This window comes from Tupaia chinensis, unplaced genomic scaffold, assembly GCF_000334495.1.
Source record: "Tupaia chinensis unplaced genomic scaffold, TupChi_1.0 Scaffold000361_2, whole genome shotgun sequence".
Classification (NCBI taxonomy): Eukaryota; Metazoa; Chordata; class Mammalia; order Scandentia; family Tupaiidae; genus Tupaia; species Tupaia belangeri.
Window position 1 is genome coordinate 5,788,856 of NW_006159858.1, and position 18,955 is coordinate 5,807,810.

Consider the following 18,955-nt stretch of genomic DNA (forward strand, 5'->3'; position numbering starts at 1 on the left):
AAAAGGAGAATGGAGAAGGGACTGCAGTATGGCTATCCTCCTGCAGGGTGATTTCTTTCTTTCTGTCCTCTGTCTCTCTCCAACAAATGCACGTGCCTTATGGCAAAACCCTAAAAAAAAAAGCTATTCAGTCTTACCTGTGGGTTTTTGAAGAGTGCATTTTTTTCTATACGTTCCATAAATATAAGCTTGTTTTGGCTATCTCTTGTCCAGTTAAGAAGATTTTCAACCAAGTTTTCATGGTCTTCAAAAATTCTCTCTGTCCCAAAATAGAATATTGATTTTTTTTTCTTAGTATAGGTTAAGCATCCCTACTCCAAAACCCCAAAACGCTCCAAAAATTCAAAGAATTTTGAGGGCTGACATGATGCCACAGTGGAAAATTCTACACCTGAACTCAGGAGATGAATCACAGTCCAAAACTGCAACACAAAAATGCTGTATAAAATTCCCTTCAGGCTGTGTTTAAGGATATACGAAACATAAAATGAATTCTGTGTTTACACTTGAGTCCCATCCAAAAAAAATCTCATTACATAAATGTAAAAAATCCAAAAAAAAAAAAAAAAAAAAAAAAAAAAGGAAATCTCCTTGGATTCTGGTCCTAAGCATTGCAGCTAAGGGTCCTCAACCTGTATTCATCAGAAATGCATGAAAGACATGAAACTTTGCAAGGAAATTCACATCAGAACCAACGAATCAAACTACAGCCCTTGGTTCTTGGCGATCATCTGGTCTTTCCTCATTTTGGAAACAAGGATCCTTGTTCTAGTGAGGTCAAATGACCTAACCAAGGTCATACACAGAAAAACTGAGACCAGAATCCAGGTCATCTGACTTGCAGTACATCATGCTTCAGCCTCCCACTCTTAAAAATAAGACACATTTGTTCCAGTTTATAAAGTACTTCCAAAAGCATTTAGTTATTGGCATTTAAAATTTTTCCAAAAAGGTTTATTCTTTGACTCATGAGTGTTGTTAATTATTTTTTTATTGCCAGAGGGTTCATATGCTCATTAAAGAGAGAGACAGAGAGAGACAGAAAAAGGGGAAGAAAGCACACCCCAGGGGGGTGTGGTCTCGGTCCCTTTTCCATTCCTCCATCCTGTTGGGATTTGGAGCACACATGCGCACACACCTGGTGTATTTTGTAAGCCACTGGGCCTGGGATTCAAACCATAATTGGCCATGTGGAATCTAGCTGCCTTAACCACTAGATTATGGGGCCAGCTTGACTGCTGTTTAATTTTAAACATAGCTGTATTTTCTAATTAGGAATCAAAAAACATGTCATATATTGAACAAGTTGATTCTTTAAAATTTCTTGATATGCTTTATTTCCCTGAAAGTCAAATGCTAGTATAAAGACTTCAATATGAATGCAAATAAAATGATCTTTAGTAAATATATTGCTCCATGCAGTTCTTTAAAGGAAAAAATATTGTTACTGTTTAAAAAAATATTGGGGGGGGGGACAGCAAGTGGCATTGCGGTTAAGATGCTGGATTATTACATGGCTGACCACAGTTCAAGTCTTGGACCTGATAGCTTGAAAATTATGCTGGGCATGTGTGCTTGTGTGCCCAAAATCCTAAGAGGAGAATGTAGGAGAAAGAACTATGCTGTGGTCATCTTCCCTAGGCAGTGATTTTTCAATCCTCCCCAAACCCCCTGTCTCTCTCTGGTAAGCACACATGCCAAATGGCAAAAACCTTAAGAAAAAAAAAAAATGGTGCCAGCTGGTGGCATGGTGGTTAAGGCAGCTAAATCCAACATGGCCAACCGTGTGGTTCAAGTTCTATACTGGCGTGACTTAAAAAACATGCCAGGAATGTGTATGTGCTGCCCAAAATCCCAAAAAGAAGGACAAATGGAGAAGGGACTGCAGTGTGATCATTCCCCATGGGGGGTGCTTTTCTACTTTTCCTCTCTCTTTCTCTAGGAAGCATATGCACCCTTTAGCAATTTATTAAAAAAAAGAATTATTTATTTTTTTAATTCCACTTATTTTTTTTTAATTTGACCAGACAAAGACAGAGAGAGAGAGAGAGAGAGAGAGAGAGAGAGAGAGAGAGAGAGAGAGAGAGAGAGAGAGAGAGAGAGAGAGAGAGAGAGAGAGAGAGAGAAAGTGAGAAAGCAAGCCATCAGGTCCAGGACTTGAACCGTAATTGTCCATGTGGGAATCCACTGCCTTTTTTTTTTTCCTTTTTTGGAAAAGGTTTTGCTATAGGGCGTGTGCGCTCGCCTGAAAGACAGAGAGAGACAGAGAGACAGAAAGCAAGAAATCACCCCCCAGGGGAGATGGCCACGCTGCAATCCCTTCTCCTCCACTGTCCTTTTGGGATTTTGGGCACGCACACACACGCACCGGGTGTGAGATTAAGCTACTGGGTCTGGGACTCGAACTGCGGTCGACTACATGGAAGTCCAGCGACATAGCCATTACACTGACTGCTGGTCCTGGGAATCCATTACCTTTAACTACTACACCACTTGCCTGCCCTAGCAATTTTTTTTTTTTTAAAAGTGTTCTAGCCATTATAAAATCTGAGGTGAACTGGAAATTATTTTACATTCAAAAAACACTCAAGATACTTGAGAAAAAAATAATGTAAAACAAAGCCCAATTATAACAAGTGATTTTACATCAAACGCTCTAATCAATATGAAGACTGTTGGAATTATACAGAATTAAAAAGCTATTAAAGCAAGTATTACTAACCCATTTGCAACTCAGAAATGGTCTCCACCAGTGACCAGTCTAAACTATAACCGCAGTGGGATTTGTCCATCAGGTTATCCAGCACTTGTCTCACAGTCTGTCTCTCATCCACCATCATGGTTTTAGAGCTGTCATCAGACATGTGGACTCTAATCACCAGCTGAAACAGGTAAAAAGGGAAATAAATGCAAACCAAATATGGCACTTTACAAAAGGATTTCTTCTAATTTAAATAATATTCTGATTGTCTTTAAATATACATTAAAACACAACCGACTTTATTATGCAAGAAAGATAGGCTGACAGCTAGATATCAAATAATCTATACAAATAAAGGTAAGATATCTTTTGAAATATAAAAGTGGGCTTTTTGTTTGGTTTTTAAAGACAGTTTCACGATCCTCCTGCTTCTCAGCTGAGACTAACGGTGTGCACCACCATATCTGGCTCTTTTTAAAAGGCAAGAGCTTGTGTTTCTCCTGCCTCCGCCTCTTCCCGTCACCAGGACTGCAGGTGTACACCACAGCGCACAGCCTTTAGGTTAGACTGGTAACTGAACCTGGGTCTCCCCTGTGGTCCCAGCCTGCGGAGCACAGGACCTTAGCAGTGTGCACTCCCATTGCTGTGCCCGATAGGACTATCTTGTTTTACTCTTTTAGGAGAATTTATTTTATTTAAAAAATTTCTTTAAAAGTGTGCTTTATCCACTCACACAAAACAATACTGCTTATGAAAATACATAATAGGAAGAAATACCCCTCTGCCTTGCCATATTTCAGAGGTACCTTATATAAATAAGGCAAGCCTTTACAAATCTGTAAAACTGGTAAGAATCCCAAACCAGGAGAAACCCCACATATCACCTTTTTCACTTGTGCCTCTTTAATTTTCTCTAGAGCAACTCTGATCTTCTCCGCTTTCAATTTCGCTGCCTGTTCTTCCTGTGAACACAAAGCATTTCAGGTAAACTAATGCTAAGGTGCCTTAATATCTGAGAAGTCTTTTTTATCCTTACGGATATTCCTAGCATCAAACTTCATTAAGAATATTAATTTCACACACTTTTATAGAGCACATTAAAAAATAATCCTGTTCACAAAGTGAGAGCGGATATGCTGTAAAGAAAGGATGCAGACTACAGATACAGACTCGAAGATACCTTATAATAAAACTAGCTTCCAGAGTCTACAGGATAAAGAAATCTGTGATGCAGTAAATTTGATTCTGTCAACCTGAAGCAGAGGACTTTCAGGTTCTGGGGGACGGGAAGCACGGAGGTTTAAGGGCCACCAGCGAGCCTGCCAATCTGACAGCATACTCCCTCAGCTCTGAATTCCCACTGGCCGAGGCACAGACAGGCTTCCACGTACTAATGTTCTGTTACACTGAAAGTGTACCATCATAAAAATATCTACAGCAAGACCAAGGAAACTACTTATTTGCTACTTTATAAATACAGTTAAGTAAAACTGTGGGTATGGGATTTGCAAGTGGTACAGTGAGTAAGGAACTGGACTCCCACATGGGCAACAGAGGTTCAAGTTCCAGACCTGGAGGCTTGTTTTCTTGCTTTCCCTCAATCTCTCTGTCTCTGACTGGCCAAATTAAAAATAATAATGATAATAAATAAAATAATTATTTTTAAAAAAGTAGGTATATTCTAATATACGGATGCAAATACAGGAGGCTGCCTCATATCCTAAATTTTACTCTGTCTTGGACAAAAAAAAAAATCACACAGTGTAATCAGTATCTCATATTAGTAAAGTCATAAATTAAATTAAATTATTGGTAAAATTTTATAAAATGCTAAACATGACTTTCTTCTTCTTAAGAATTACTTTATTTAACTTTATTTACTTATTTATTTTAATTTGACCAGAGAGAGACAGAGTGAGAGAGAGAGAGAGAGGGAAAGTGAGAAAGCACGCCACCAGGTCCAGGATTCAAACCGCAATTGCCCCTGTGGGAGTCCAGTGCCTTTACTACTATGTTACCTGCCGGCTCTGCTAAACACAACTTTCTAAATAACAATTTCTAGAGTGGGAAGGTGGTGTTGTGGTTAAGGTACTGGACTCCCACATGGCTGACTGTGGTTAGTGTCCTGGACCTGGCAGCTTGCTTTCTGACTTTCCCACTCTGTGGTCAAATTAAAAAATAATAACGATAAATAAAATAATTATTTGAAAAAAATTTCTAGCAACTTCTAACTTGAAATACTTTGATTATAAAGTCATAAATAGTACAAAAACACTAAAAATATAATAAAACCATCTGCCCATTTTTTTAAAAAATATAGCATAACACCAGTACTTACTTGTAATTTCCAGCAATAGGCCATAATCCACTATAGTATTAAATCTCCAATTGAAAAAAAAGTAAGTAAATCTTTGCTTATAAAGGATTATTTTCTATTTCTAAGCTCTTTTTCTGGAAAATATCTTTAAAAAATGCTAGCTTATATATTCTCCTTTTTAATATGTCTTTTTTAAAAAGACAAGTCAAATTATATTAGCCAAATTTTATCCTTTCTAGATTGTGATTAAAAGCCACGGTCCATGTATTAGTCTTCATTAGTCTTCATTAACAAATTTCCAGAGCAAAAAACAAAAACAAAAACTCAGTTCACTTAATATATCTGCTTCCTGTTTGCCTCAATTCTGTTGGCTTTCTCGTTTATGAATTGCTTGTCCCTCCTTTTCATACTTTAGGGCTGTCTCCCTTCATTTCAAGCTTAGTGTTTACTACTCCGTGGAACAGAAGAAACAGTGGTTAGGGAAGGCAGCAGACTTGCTCGCCAGAAATCTGACCCCTTTTAATAAAGAAACCAGCAAATTAACATTATAACTAAGGTCTGGAAATACTATCCGTAAACCCAATAAGGCAGAGGACAAAGAACTTTATTTTAACAAATGGAGAAGGGTAAGATAAGACTCAATTCCTTACTAGCATAGATATTTTCCTTTAAAAAAAGATTAAATCATTCTATTTTTTCACTATTCCTTCATGCAAATAAACATATAACAGAATTATAAAATATGTTGGCATTTTAACATAAGAAAAATATTTTCTCTTTTTAAAGCAGGTTATAAAATAAGAAAATAAACTACTGTCATTAAAACTCTCAGTTTCTAGAGTTCTGAGTCATTATTAGGTAAATAACAAACCCCTTACTGTGTTTTTGATGAGTAGAACACTACTCTATAAAGGAATTTGAAAGCATTTTCCGGTAATTTTTACAAAATCATCTAATTGACCATTTTTCAGAAGAGAAAGAGGGAAGAAGTTTTATGAGTGCTTTTTCGAGGGATAATCTCATACTCCTCTTGGCTCACTTCCTACATCCTTACATTGGCATGAATAGCTGTTATAGAGAAAGAAAATTTACCAAAGCATGTTCGCCAGCTTTATTTCACATCCCTGAAGAGTAAATTGGAAGTGGATTACATGGCATCAATACTTGGTGTATTTGGAATACAAATATGAACTTATAAATGGCCAAGTTCTTTATGATATTACAATTAATCTGCAGATGTTATAAGAAAACTTTAGAAGATGTCCTCAAAGCCAAAAACACTTGAGGGGAAAAAAAAGGAATATTCAAGAGAATGAGAAGACAAGACACAGAGTGAAAAATATTTGCAAAAGACATAATTCTGATAAAGGGCTGCTATCCAAGAAAGAATTCTTAAAATTCAAGAAAATGAACAACCTGATTTTAAAAAGGCACAGACCTGAGCAGACACTTCATCAAAGAAAATATACAGATGGCAAATAAGCATATAAAAAGATGCTAAATATAATTTTTCTGTAGTGAGTTGCAAATTTAAATAGCAAGAGACCACCACACACCTATTAGAATGGCCCAGATCCAGAACGCTGACACCAGACGCTGGTGGGGCTGTGAAAGGGCAGGAATACTCAGGCAGGGCTGGTGGGAACGCAAGATGGCACAGCCGCTGTGTTAAACAGTTCCGCAGTTTCTTACAGAGCTGAAGGCACTCTGAGCATGTGATCCAGCAATTGTGCTCCTTGGTATTTACCCAAATGAGTTGAAAACTTACGTAGATCTGCATGAAAACCTGTCACTGATGCTTACTCACAACCATCAAAACTTGGAAGCAACAAAGATGTCCTCTAGTAAGTGAATAAACAAACTGGTACACCGAGACAATGGAATATCATTTCTGTGCTAAAAAGAGAAGGGCTGTCAAGCCACAAAAAAAAGGAAAACCCTTCAATACCTATGCTAACTAAGTTAAGACAGTCTAAAGAGAGCTATATATTGTACAGCTCTAACTATATGACACTGGAAAAGTCAGAACCATAAAGACTAGTCTGTGTGATACCAGGAAGGCAGACACATGGCCTTTCATATCTGTCAAACTCGCAGAATGTGCAAGACCAAGTGTGAACCCTAATGTAAACTGTGGACTTTGGGTGATAATGATGAGTGTGTGTGTGTGGGGAAGGGGTATGCGTACTTTCTGCTCAATTTTACTGTGAGCCAAAAACTGTCTTGCCTTTTTTTTTTTGATTTAAATACAGCTTATTAAGAAAAAAGGAATATAACAATTTAAATATTATTCTAATACTGGTCATAAATATGAAACTAGTATTTTCATACCCCCAATGCATTTCAGTTTAATCGTATTTGTCAAATACAACAGAACACAACCAGTACTATCTTTTGAAATGCTGATATAAAGCGTCACTCAATTATACCACTAGCTTAAACTCACAGGTCAGTTTCAGTTCTACTGGCTAACAGGAAAAAGCTGACATAATGGAATTAAAGGATTAAACAAGAGACCTATGCAATACATTAACATACATTAAACCAATTAGATTTCCTAGGCATCAAGAAATCATGTTGGGGCCAGCTAGCAATTTGATAGGTTTTTGCCATGGGGAACGTGTGCTTCCTGGAGAGAGACAGAGAGGGAAAGTGAGAAATCACACCTCCCCAGGTGGCTACACTGTAATCCCTTTTTTCTCTATTCTCCTCTCAGGAATTCTGGCATTGCATGCACACTGCCTGCAGTAATTTTCAAGCCACTGGCTCGGGGACTTGAACTGTGGTCGGTCATGTGTAAGTCCAGAGCTTTAACTACCATGCCACCTGCTGGCCCCAATATTTATAGTATTTTATGCTTCCAGTGCGTAAGAAGATCTTCCTCAGTTCAATTTGTATCTGCTATATTTAAGCCATAACCTTATCTTTTAACCACAACCACCTGGGGAAAAAAGAAAAAACTGTCTTAAGCTCCTAAGTGTTGTGCAATACAGGAAAGATCAATACATCTTTACTGAAGTGCTTAGGTGATACACCTAGAAACTTCCAGTAGTTTATTTATAAAGGCAATGCAAACCTGTGTTCAAAGTCTGCAGCCCAAGGCTTATACATAAGGACAAAGCTTTATTCATCTCATGCTTTGCTGACAAACTCAGGTCTTAAGGCTTTTGCCCCATATCTTTTGACTATTCCTTTCTTCACATTGTCTCTCAATCATCCTACACAAGTAAAAGATACCTCACACATATAAAAACATAACTTTCTCTCTCATCCCTTCTCTTAGAAGAGCAAAAGGCAACCCATTTTCTACTGAAAAAGTCCTGTACGGCTATCAATAACCATCAAATGCCAAGTTGCCTCAAATTTTACATAAAGGACAAAAACTGAGGGAAGATCTTATGATAAAATGAAAGCCAAGGCTGTGGTAACAAAGTGTTAGAACATTCTCTACAGTGTAAAAATTAGAATACTTACAGAAAGAGTTACAATTGCTAAAAGATAGCAAGTGAATTCCTCTGACTGAGAAATTAAGGTTTTATGGGTTCAGAACATACTCAGTTGAAATTCATTTTCTTTAGGATCTTATTTCACTCATTATGGCAATAAATAATGTATATAAACAGTTTAATGTTCATGAAACGCTCTATTCTATAATACTGCTTACAAGTAAAATAATAATAGTAACTATTTTCTCTTTTTTGAAGAGGTTTTCGCTATAGGGTGTGTGCGCTCACCAGACAGACAGAGAGAGACATAGAGACAGAAAGCGAGAAATCACCCCCCCCAGGGGGGATGGTCACGCCGCAATCCCTTCTCCTCCATTCTCCTCTCGGGATCTTGGGCATGCACGCACACGCGCCCGACGTGAGTTTTAAGCCACCGGATCCAGGAAGCGAACCGCGGTCGACTACATGGGAGTCCAGCGACATAGCCATTATGCTAACTGCTGGTTCCCAAGTAACTATTTTCTCTGAAGAAACTGTGAAACTGATAGACGCCCACTAAGAAAAGAGCTAACATGAACTGAACACCTAAAACTTGACACACTGTGAGGTAAGTCAGCCATTGTATCCTCATTTAATTCTCAACAATAATCCAAGGCCCATATTATTATATCCACTCTGCCAATTAAGGCTTAGAAAGCTGTAATATTTCTTTTTAAGAATGATTTATTTATTTAATTTTATTATTCATTCATTTTAATTTGACCAGAGAGAGAGAAATGAGAAAGCAAGCCACCAGATCCGGGACAAACTGCGGTAGGTCATGTGGGAGTGTCCAGTGCCTCAACCATCATGCCACCTGCTGGCCTCTAAAACTGTAATATTTCTATGATCATACAGGTAGTTACCAAGGAAGTAACTGCTTGCTCTCCACAAAAACATCACTGTTTCTTTTGTCAATAAGGGTTATATTGGGTTGTCTGCAAAGTCATGACACATTTTTCTATAGAAAAACAGAAAAATACATCATGACTTTCCTGACAATCTAATAGTTTCAACTTTTTGGATCCCAGCAAATGAAACTGCTTGTCAAACATAAAAGATGTTCAATAGTGTAATAGCATTTTGTAACTCCTCTGAATCAAGTGGTGAATAACATTAGAGCAATTCTTAAAAAGTTCGATGGTCACTAAAAGACCTTTCTTTTACTTGATATACATCTTACAGAGTTCTTGCTCTCATGGAGATTACATTTAATAAGAGAGACAAGACGATAAAGAAATGGATGTGCAGGGTTAGTGACTGACAAATGCCATAGGAAAAAACGAAGCAGAATAGAGGAGTAAAGACAAAGTCTGCTCTAGGAGGTCAGGGAAGGCTTTAGAATGGCCCAGAGATTAAGGGATGTCAGATCAGCAGGTGGTCCTCTGCCTCCCCTCCCATAATGGAAGACAGTACTGTGCTGAGCCTACTGCCACTGAGAAGAAACGGGTTGGCATTGCTTTTGCAACGGGCCCTGGCTCAGAACCATATGGAGGATGGTTATTTCATCAACAGTGCTACACTGACAGCTAGATCAGTGAAAAGCTGGTTTGGCCTAGCGCAGTGCTGCCCCATCTATTCTGTGGTGTACTAACCACCAGGTGCTGCGCTGTCCTGCTGTGGGAGAGTGCTGGCTGCTTTCATCAGACACATCCGAGGGGCCAGGGGCTGGGTCACCATGCTCTCTGGGTAAGAGGAGCCAGACTGCCACATGGGATACGGTATGCACGAGGTCCAATACCAGTTTAGTTTCATAACAGCCAGATGCCCTGGTTGAGAGGGCACTGACTGGGCTTCCTGGGAACTTCGACCACCACCTCCTTCCCCACCTCCCGACACACCTGAATGTTTAGGCTCACGCTAGTGAATCACATTCCACTCAAATTGCTTGTTGCATATAACTAGGATAGTACTAGGCAGTACTAGAGTCAGATCCTGGCCACAAATGCCAAAGCTACCTTCTGGCGAACGGGAGAAGCTGAGGTGCAAGCAGGAACGGTTCTGACACTGCAGTTGGCATTGCTGTCCCTTGAGCAGAGGGCGATGAGAAGCTATGGCTGACTGTGTTTATCCAAAAACTTGCAAAAACAACTCTTCCTGTGGTAAGAATTTTGTTTCGTTTCTTACCACAACTCTAAGGCTGCAAACATTGCCTGCCGCATAGCAGGTACTCAGGCAATGTCTACTGACTAGATGAATAAAGTTAGCTTTTCAATAGTTTCCCACTGCATTAAGAGAAAAATTAAAATGGCCTATTAGCATGGCTTGAGTGATGTGTCTATGGCCTACCTCTCAAACCCAAATCGAGACACTTGTATTTGTATTCAACTGTCACGGTCTTTTTTCGGCTTCTCAAGCATGTCAAGCTCTTTTCTCCTTTGGCCTATCTATCCACATGCAAGAGTCCCTTTACCCTCAGACTGGCTTCTTCCCATCCTTCAGGTTTTAGGAGAAACATTACCTCACTAGAAGGGCCTTATGTATTCCCGATTCTCCCTCAGTATTCTCGACTTCTTGACCTTGTTTTCCTCACAGCACTTAACATGACATAGAATACTTTTTTTTTTTTGAATACTGGCTTTTTTAAATTATCTATCTGCAAAAGTAGCCCTGGAATTCTGAGGCTAGAGAACATGCCTATTTTATACCAAGTTGTATCCCAGCACCCTGCTCAGTGCATGGATCAATAAATATTGCTGCATAAATAAATAGGAGACATGACAAATGTTAAATGTAATCTGAGAGCAGTGTACAAAGGATGAACAAGAGTGAAGAGACAACTGCAGCAGCTCCAGGAAGAGATCAGAGCCCTATCAGAGTGGTGGCGATCGGATGAAGTGGATGGGTGAAGTCAATAAATCCTGCAGACTGTGACAAGCTTCACTAGAGAGCTGCGATATGAAGTGAGGAGAAGAAGAAGGGTGCCAGAGATGATAAGAAGGCTCAAACCTAGGTAACTGTGAGAGAGGCAGCAACCTGCACAGGAGCCTGAATGTTGGAAGGTGGATATACAATGTGAAGCCCCCAAGTGTGGGTGAGGATGCTAAGCATCTGTGAGATTTAATGTGCTAGTAAGATGCCGGTGATCTTTAGGAAATGCCTAACAGCTCTCTGGAAATGTGCTCTCAGGGGAGAGAGCTGATCTAGAACAAGATCTCTGTTGCTGGATGTGGCCTCCAGGGAGAGAGAGAGTAAAGCGAGAAAGAAGAGGGGACAGTGGAGGAGAGGAAAGAAGGGCTTTGCTAGGCTTATAAACTACATGGCTATAACCTGCTTAGACTTCTAAACTTCCCCGAACATTAAGCTTCTACCTTCATTCATAAATCTGCTTTAAAGAGAGAAATGCAGGCAAGAGAATGGACCCCATTGCTCTTGTGAGATTTTAGTTTTAGTCTACAACTTCTATAAATTTATAAGGTTAGGTAATTAAAAAATAGGATAACTTTTTGAAATTCCTCAGATACAATAACTTAGAGACATTTACCCATAATTACTATGTATATTCTTCACAAACTATAAGCAAGTCTGACATTCTTAAATTTAACATTATCTAATAAGATCACGAAATAAAAGCAAGCTAGAGAAGCAGTAGATAGCGATTAACTTTCCCATTCTGTTACTCCCTCGTCAATGGTGATAATGGCTAAAAGATTTTAAACTGATGTAAAATACCAGCACAATAAAAATTTAGTTCAATTGATTCAAACCACTCTGAGGGTGAAGAAGTGAGAGATTAAAATTACAGCTTTCTCTTCCATTTTGACTAAGTTATAAACTTAGATTCTGTCTACAGGGCTAAATGCTTTAATTAAATGAGGAGCTGCTAACATAAACAAGAACTAGAAAGCAAAGCTTAATAAAGAAACTCACGGTATAATCATTAGTAGTGAAAGTTAAAATTAAAGCAAAGTTTCTAGACTTTAAAATGCAGTACAATGTTAAGCTAAGCAAAGTGCAATATACTTGGGAGACTAGTAGGTATTTATGAAGTTAAGAAACTAATGAAAATTACTGAAAATCTCTTCCACTCTCGATAGTGTCTAATAGCTATTAAACGCAGTAAATTATCCTCGGTAAGAGAAAATGTACCTCTATAAAGGGCGAAGGTGCTGAAATAAGGAAGCAATAATCTGAGAGCACAATCAAAACCAGAAATTATACTCTACCTACAAGGCGGTATACAGTTACATGCATGTGGAAAACAGTATCACCTTGGTCAGCAAATGAGAAGGCTTTCCTGCAATGTTTCTCAGAAGAAGGGAGGTTTCCCTGTCCAGATAGGAGTGCTTATGCAGAAAGAGAAAGAGAAAAACAAAAAAGGCAATAACAGAAGTCAGTGGAGGTTTTATGTGTTTAAAATATAAATATAAAGTAGACAAGGAATGATTCTCTATTATTATAAATCTCAGTTCCCTTTCTGTAACTAAATGAAATATGTCCACACACACCAAACAAATGTTTTAAAATAAATAAAAAGGAAAGGAGGGGGCAGGTAAAGACACCGTCTATGTCCATAGGCATGGCCGAGCTGGGCCCCTGGCTCTCTGGGAAAATTGATCATACCTACAAAGATCACAGAGCTGGTCTGCCTTCTAGGCAAGTTCCTGAACACTGTGCACAGTGACAGACCCGTCAGAGACCAATGACCAATAAGCCCCTTCCTCTTCTTAAAGCCTATACGAGACCTACACAGCTTTAAATGGTATATGCTGATGAGAACAGAGTAAAACTAAAAGTCATTTTTAGGACTTTGACAAGTATTTCTGATCATTAAATGAACGGCATACAAAGAGGAAAAATATCCATAAATATTTTGTCTGATGGGTATGCCTACATTCAGTAAAATTTTTACTAACTCACTCCTATCAGAATACTAATAGGATGATGTTACACAGTAAAGGACTCGCATAACAAGAGCAGAATATTAATAAATGCTGTTCCCTTAATATAATGGTTAAACTTATTTGAGTAATGAATATATATTTTCATAAAAATGATTTGTGAATAACATATGACTTATCATTTTCTCCCTTAATAACTTCTTAGTAATGTTATAGGGTAGCGTCTAGACAACTATATTGTATTTTTTCTTAAGTTGCAGCTCTTTTGATGCTCATGTAATTCAGACTTCGCTGTCCCTAAATAATTCTAAATTAGTATTTTTTTTAACACTATGTAGTTACTAATCACTGTTTAAAACAATGCATGGCATAGTTGAGCAGTATTATAGAAAATATTCCACATTATATTTATAAAATATATAAATTAAGTCTTAAAAATGACTTTTAGTTTTACTCTGTTCTCACCAGCATATACCATTTAAAGCCGTGTAGGTCTCGTATAGGCTTTAAGAAGAGGAAGGAACTTGTTGGTTATAATTTATAAAATCTAACTGTATATCAAGTTATTCTTTCCAGACAAATTCTCTGAAAAAAACTTATGTAAACAAATACTAGAGCAGCACCCACTGTCAGAAAGCATGTGGTCGCAGATGATGAAATATCCTATTTCAAGATCAGAAACATTATTACAGAGACAATATTAACTTAATCTTTGCTCAGATTTAGACTATGTTGAGATTGATATGTGGTATTTCATTGCCTATATTATTTAAAGCTGGGTTTTAATTTAAGCATAGTTGCCCCTCTCACCTGTTATGTAAAAAAAACAAAACAAAACACAGAAGGAAACTTAGGTTAAAAAAAACTGACACAGTCACTAAGATTAGTACTAATGAAGTCAAGCAGTAACAAGAACAGAGAAAATCAGGTCCTCATTTACCTACGTAGTGTAGTAGTTCTAAAGGTGAAGATTGATTGGCTCACTCATAAAGACACAAGAAAATCAGAAATTACTAAAATTCTGGTTTAGTTTGAGGTAAATGATCAGCTAAAACCAAGGAGAAAATTGGGAAGAACAAAGAATAAAAAGCAATTAAAAAGAACAACCACATTGGGGCCAAAAGGTGGCATGGTGGTTAAGGCGCCGGACATCCACATGGACAATTGCAGTTTGAGTCCTGGACCTGGCTGCTTGAAAATCATGCCATCATGGGTAACCAAAATCCTAGGCCCCAAACCCTAGCAGAATGCAGAAGGGACTGTGACTGCCATCACAGGTAACCAAAATCCCAGGCCCAAAACCCTAGCAGAATGCAGAAGGGACTGTGACGTGGCCATTCCCTCTGGGGGGTGATTTCTCACTTTCCCTTTTACTCTCTCTCTTCGGTGAGTGCATGTACCCTACGACAAAAACTTAGGGGAAAAAAGAGTATAATTCTTTTTGTTCTTTTTCCTATGCCTTCTTTTGTTGTTCACACGTATGGGTAAAAATTCCTACATGAGTACTATGTAAAATATACATAGGATGCATTTCAAGAAAATAATTTGAGAGCAAAAACCTCTCAAAAAAGAAAAAAAGAAAGAAAAGAATTTCTTATAAGCCTATTTATCTTACTTATAAGGTTGCTTTTTTTTTTTAGAAAAAGATCTTCAAGTAAGTATATGTATATTTCCAGATAATTATATTTCAAAAACGAAAAAAATGAAACCTACCTCAGCTCATCAAAAACAACTGTGATTTGGTAAATGTTAATATAAGGTATTGAATTCAAATTTAAGCTTTAAAAAAGAAAAAGACAAAAACCGAACAATATTTAATCAATCCTCTAATTCTTACCATTTGAACACTTCATCTCCCCAAAATTTGTAATTTGATCAGTAAGAGGCAATTTTTTTTTTTTTCTTTTTTTGAGAGTTTCTTTTGCTATAGGGCTCATGCGCTCACTAGAAAGACAGAGAGAGACAGATAGAAAGCGAGAAATCATCCCTCGGGGGGGATGGCTACACTGCAATCCCTTCTCCTCCATTCTCCTCTCGAAATCTTGAGCACGCGCGCACATGCGCCTGGCGTGAGTTTAAGCCACCAGGTCCAGGACATGAACTGCGGTCGACTACATGGGAGTTCAGCGACATAGCCATTACGCTAACTGCTGGTCCCAAGGCAATGATATTTGACTGTATTTGCTTAAAGACTTGGAAGTAGAAATTATCTACTTTAAAATATTAAGATATTTTAATAGCTTAATATAAAAAGGAGGTAATTATGGTTGGTGACCTCAAAATTTAAAAGCCTATGGAAAAATGGAATTAAAGTATGAATTTAGTTTGGCACAAAAGATTTTTAAATCCAAGCATAGTTTTTTCATAAAAGTCTTTTCATGAGCTTTTTAAAGAGCGTGCATATGCATCTAAAAAATGAGACTTAAACATGATCAGAAATTACATCGTGCTGGGACCAGCAGATGGCATAATGGCTATGTCACCAGACTCCTACATGGCCGACTGTGGTTCGAGTCCCAGATTCAAAGGTTTAAAACTCACACTGGACATGCCTACATGTTTGCCGCAAATCCTAAAGGGAGAATGGAAATGAAGGGATCACAGTGTGGCCATCTTCCCTGGGGTGATTCCTCGCTTTCTGTCTCTCTGGCGAGCACACATGCCCTCTAGCAAACAAACAAACAAACAAACAAACAAAAACAAAACAAAAACAAACAAGCAAAAAAAACTCTTAAAAAATATCATGGGACCAGCAGTTAGGCTGTGTCGTTGAACTCCCATGTGGTCGACCGTGGTTCGCATCCCGGACCCGATGGCTTAAAACTCACGCCAGGTGCATGTACGTGCGTGCCCAAGATTCTGAGAGGAGAAAGGAGGAGAAGGGATTGCGGTGTGGCCATCCCCCCCGGGGGGTGATTCTTGCTTTCTGTCTTTCTGTCTCTCTCTGTTGAGTGCTCGCACCCTATAGCAAAAACCTCTCCAAAAAAAAAGAAAAGAAATTATGTCACACTTCACACTTTGATAGGTTATATAGATATTCCCTGCTAGGTCCCCCAGCAGGGAAGGTGACCAGGTCACCATGTTACTTCCATGTAAACTGTAGGCCTCTGTAGCAGAAAGAATGAATATCTAGAAACCAGAAGCAGCAAACTCCTTCCTTCAATAAACACTTTCTTTTCTATCTTCTCCCACTGTTGGCAGTTACACATCTCTTAGAATTCTTGGCTCTTCAAGAAGGGGCAGGGGTGTAAGGATGTAAGGGGGATGACAACAGTGGTGTGCAGTCAAAGGACTTAGAAGTCAAATCGTAGTTTGGGCATGTCATCCAATCAGCCTTCAGTCTTGGCACATGTTGCCAGTTAACAAAAATGCACATAGCTACATGTGAGCAGTCTTACATTTTCTTTCACTTACCACTACAAATGATTTCCGTCTTATTTATAAATCACTTCATTGGTTTATTTTCTCTCTGCCATTTTTTCTCTTTCATTTATTCAACTACTTATTAAGTGCTAAGGATGGTTTGAGCCTGAACCCTTGCCAGGCGCTGGAGATGACAAGGTGCCCAACATAGGCATTCCTTGCCTTCACTGAATTTAGGGTCTCACTGGGGGGACAAAAGACTTACTAGCAACCATAGTACAGTGTGTTCAGGGACATGGGGGCACACAAGAGATGAATAACCCCAAATTAGGGGCTTAGTTAAGTATTTCTGAAAAAGTTTACAGTCCTAGAGGACCAGTAAGAGGTGGCTGTGGGTTGGGGTTGGGTGGGAGCAGAGAGAGAGCAAATGGAGACATTTAAGACTCTCAAAGAGGATGGTACTGCCTTCAAGGAGGCATTTCAGAAAGTGTGGAGGACATTATGGGCTGTTACAATAAAGAGCAGAGGGAGAGTTACTGGCATTTATTGAGATGGAATTCAGAAATGCTATAGGCTCTGCAATGACATGTAACGACAAAAGTCCCATATCTCACATGATTTTGTAATGTGTTTTCATGAAACACTGTACAGATGAGAAATGCTATTACGACAATGTGAGCATAGGACCTAACCAACTCCATTTATACATCAACACAAGGTGTTCTGTATAATGTTAATGAATGTCAATGAATTTTTCAGGAATGCTATTATTCCATCAAAAATTGAGAAAAGTCTGCACATCTGTGTTCAAAATTTATGCAGGGTTATTCATAATGCCAGAAAATCCTGGGCCAGCTGTTTGCTAATATAGCTGGATCCCGCATGGCTGACTGCATGGCTTGAGTCCTGGATCTAGCAGCTTGAAAAACACACCAGGTGCATGTGTATGTGGGCCTTAAATCCTAAGAAGAGAGGGAAAGGAACTGTATATAGTGTGTCCACTCCCCATAGGGGGAGCTTTCTCAATTGCATCTGTCTGTCTCTCCTGCGGGCATATGAGCCCTGTGGCAATATTAAAAAAAAAAGAAAAGAAAAAAGAAAATCACTTCATCATTGAAAATCTAGTTTGAAATAAGAGTTGTCAATACCACACCTGGCAGCATCAGTGTGTACTCAGCAACACACAAGTAAATGACGGGAGAGAACAGAAATTCCTTTTACTAAGTTAAGAATTAAACAATATTAAGCCAGGTGGTGCTGTGGTAATGCAATGCTCTGCAATACTGAAGGCACACGGCAAGTTCTGTGGCTTGTGTTCTGAGGTCTCCCTGTACACGCTAGGAGTGTGCACACGTGCCCACAGTCCTGGCTGGCTCAGGCTAGGGGTGGACTGTGGAATGAAGATCCTGTTGGAGGTGCTTCTCTCTTTTTTAATAAATTAAAAAAAAAAAAAACTAAATTAGTGGAAACACCTGAAGTGCAAGAATTTCACTGAGTTTCATTACTAAAGGCTGATTTAAAATATTTCGTATTACTCATGTCAAATTACTTTAAATATTTACAGCACAATGAGAAATCTACATTGTAGAAAAACCTAATTATCAGAATCATTTTATCACTTCCTCAACCTACATTATAATGCTGGAAATTGTCCTGTCAACTATGAATATAAATAAGACCCATCTCACTTCCCCATTTTCTCCACTTTGAGTGTAAACAGGCTTATTAGCACATTATCCCTCTCTTACCATGGACGTGTAGGTTAAATAACACATTTTAATGCTGGGATCCACTCGTATTTCTGCTCATTCTTTTTCTTGAATTTATTTTTTAAAAGGGGGAGGGCTCTAATTTTCTTAATTCTCTTAAATATAAAGTGCTTGTTATAATGGGCATAGGGTTTTTTTTTGAGACATTTTTGCTACAGGGCACATATGCTCGCCAGACAGAGACAGAGACAGAAAGCAAGAAATCACTCCCCAGGGGGGATGGCCACGCCGCAATCCCTTCTCCTCCATTCTCTCTGGATGGAGCGTGAGCACCCACGCACACACACCCAGCATGAGTATTTTAAGCCACTGGGTCTGGGACTCAAACCGCGATCGACTACATGGGAGTCCAGTGACATAGCCATAGTCATTATGCTAACTGTGGTCCTGGGTATAGGGTTTTTGGCTGCTTTTTCATTGTGTACTTTTTTTTTTTTTTTTTTTGGAGGGTTTTTTTTTAAGGGGGGTGTGGTTTCCCA

At 38.7% G+C, this 18,955-nt stretch overlaps 1 protein-coding gene across 1 annotated transcript in view; it reads right to left on the reverse strand.

The window, feature by feature from the left end:
* The window catches only part of LOC102482393 (ras-associated and pleckstrin homology domains-containing protein 1), a 59,642-nt gene that overhangs the window by 18,757 nt on the left and 21,930 nt on the right, over positions 1 to 18,955 (reverse strand). The window contains exons 5-8 of the mRNA XM_027773660.1: positions 12,715 to 12,789; positions 3,586 to 3,663; positions 2,723 to 2,882; positions 138 to 259 (exon numbers count right to left, since the gene is read on the reverse strand). Of these exons, the coding sequence (XP_027629461.1) occupies positions 138 to 259; positions 2,723 to 2,882; positions 3,586 to 3,663; positions 12,715 to 12,789 (435 nt within the window). The remainder of the gene's footprint in view (positions 1 to 137; positions 260 to 2,722; positions 2,883 to 3,585; positions 3,664 to 12,714; positions 12,790 to 18,955) is intronic.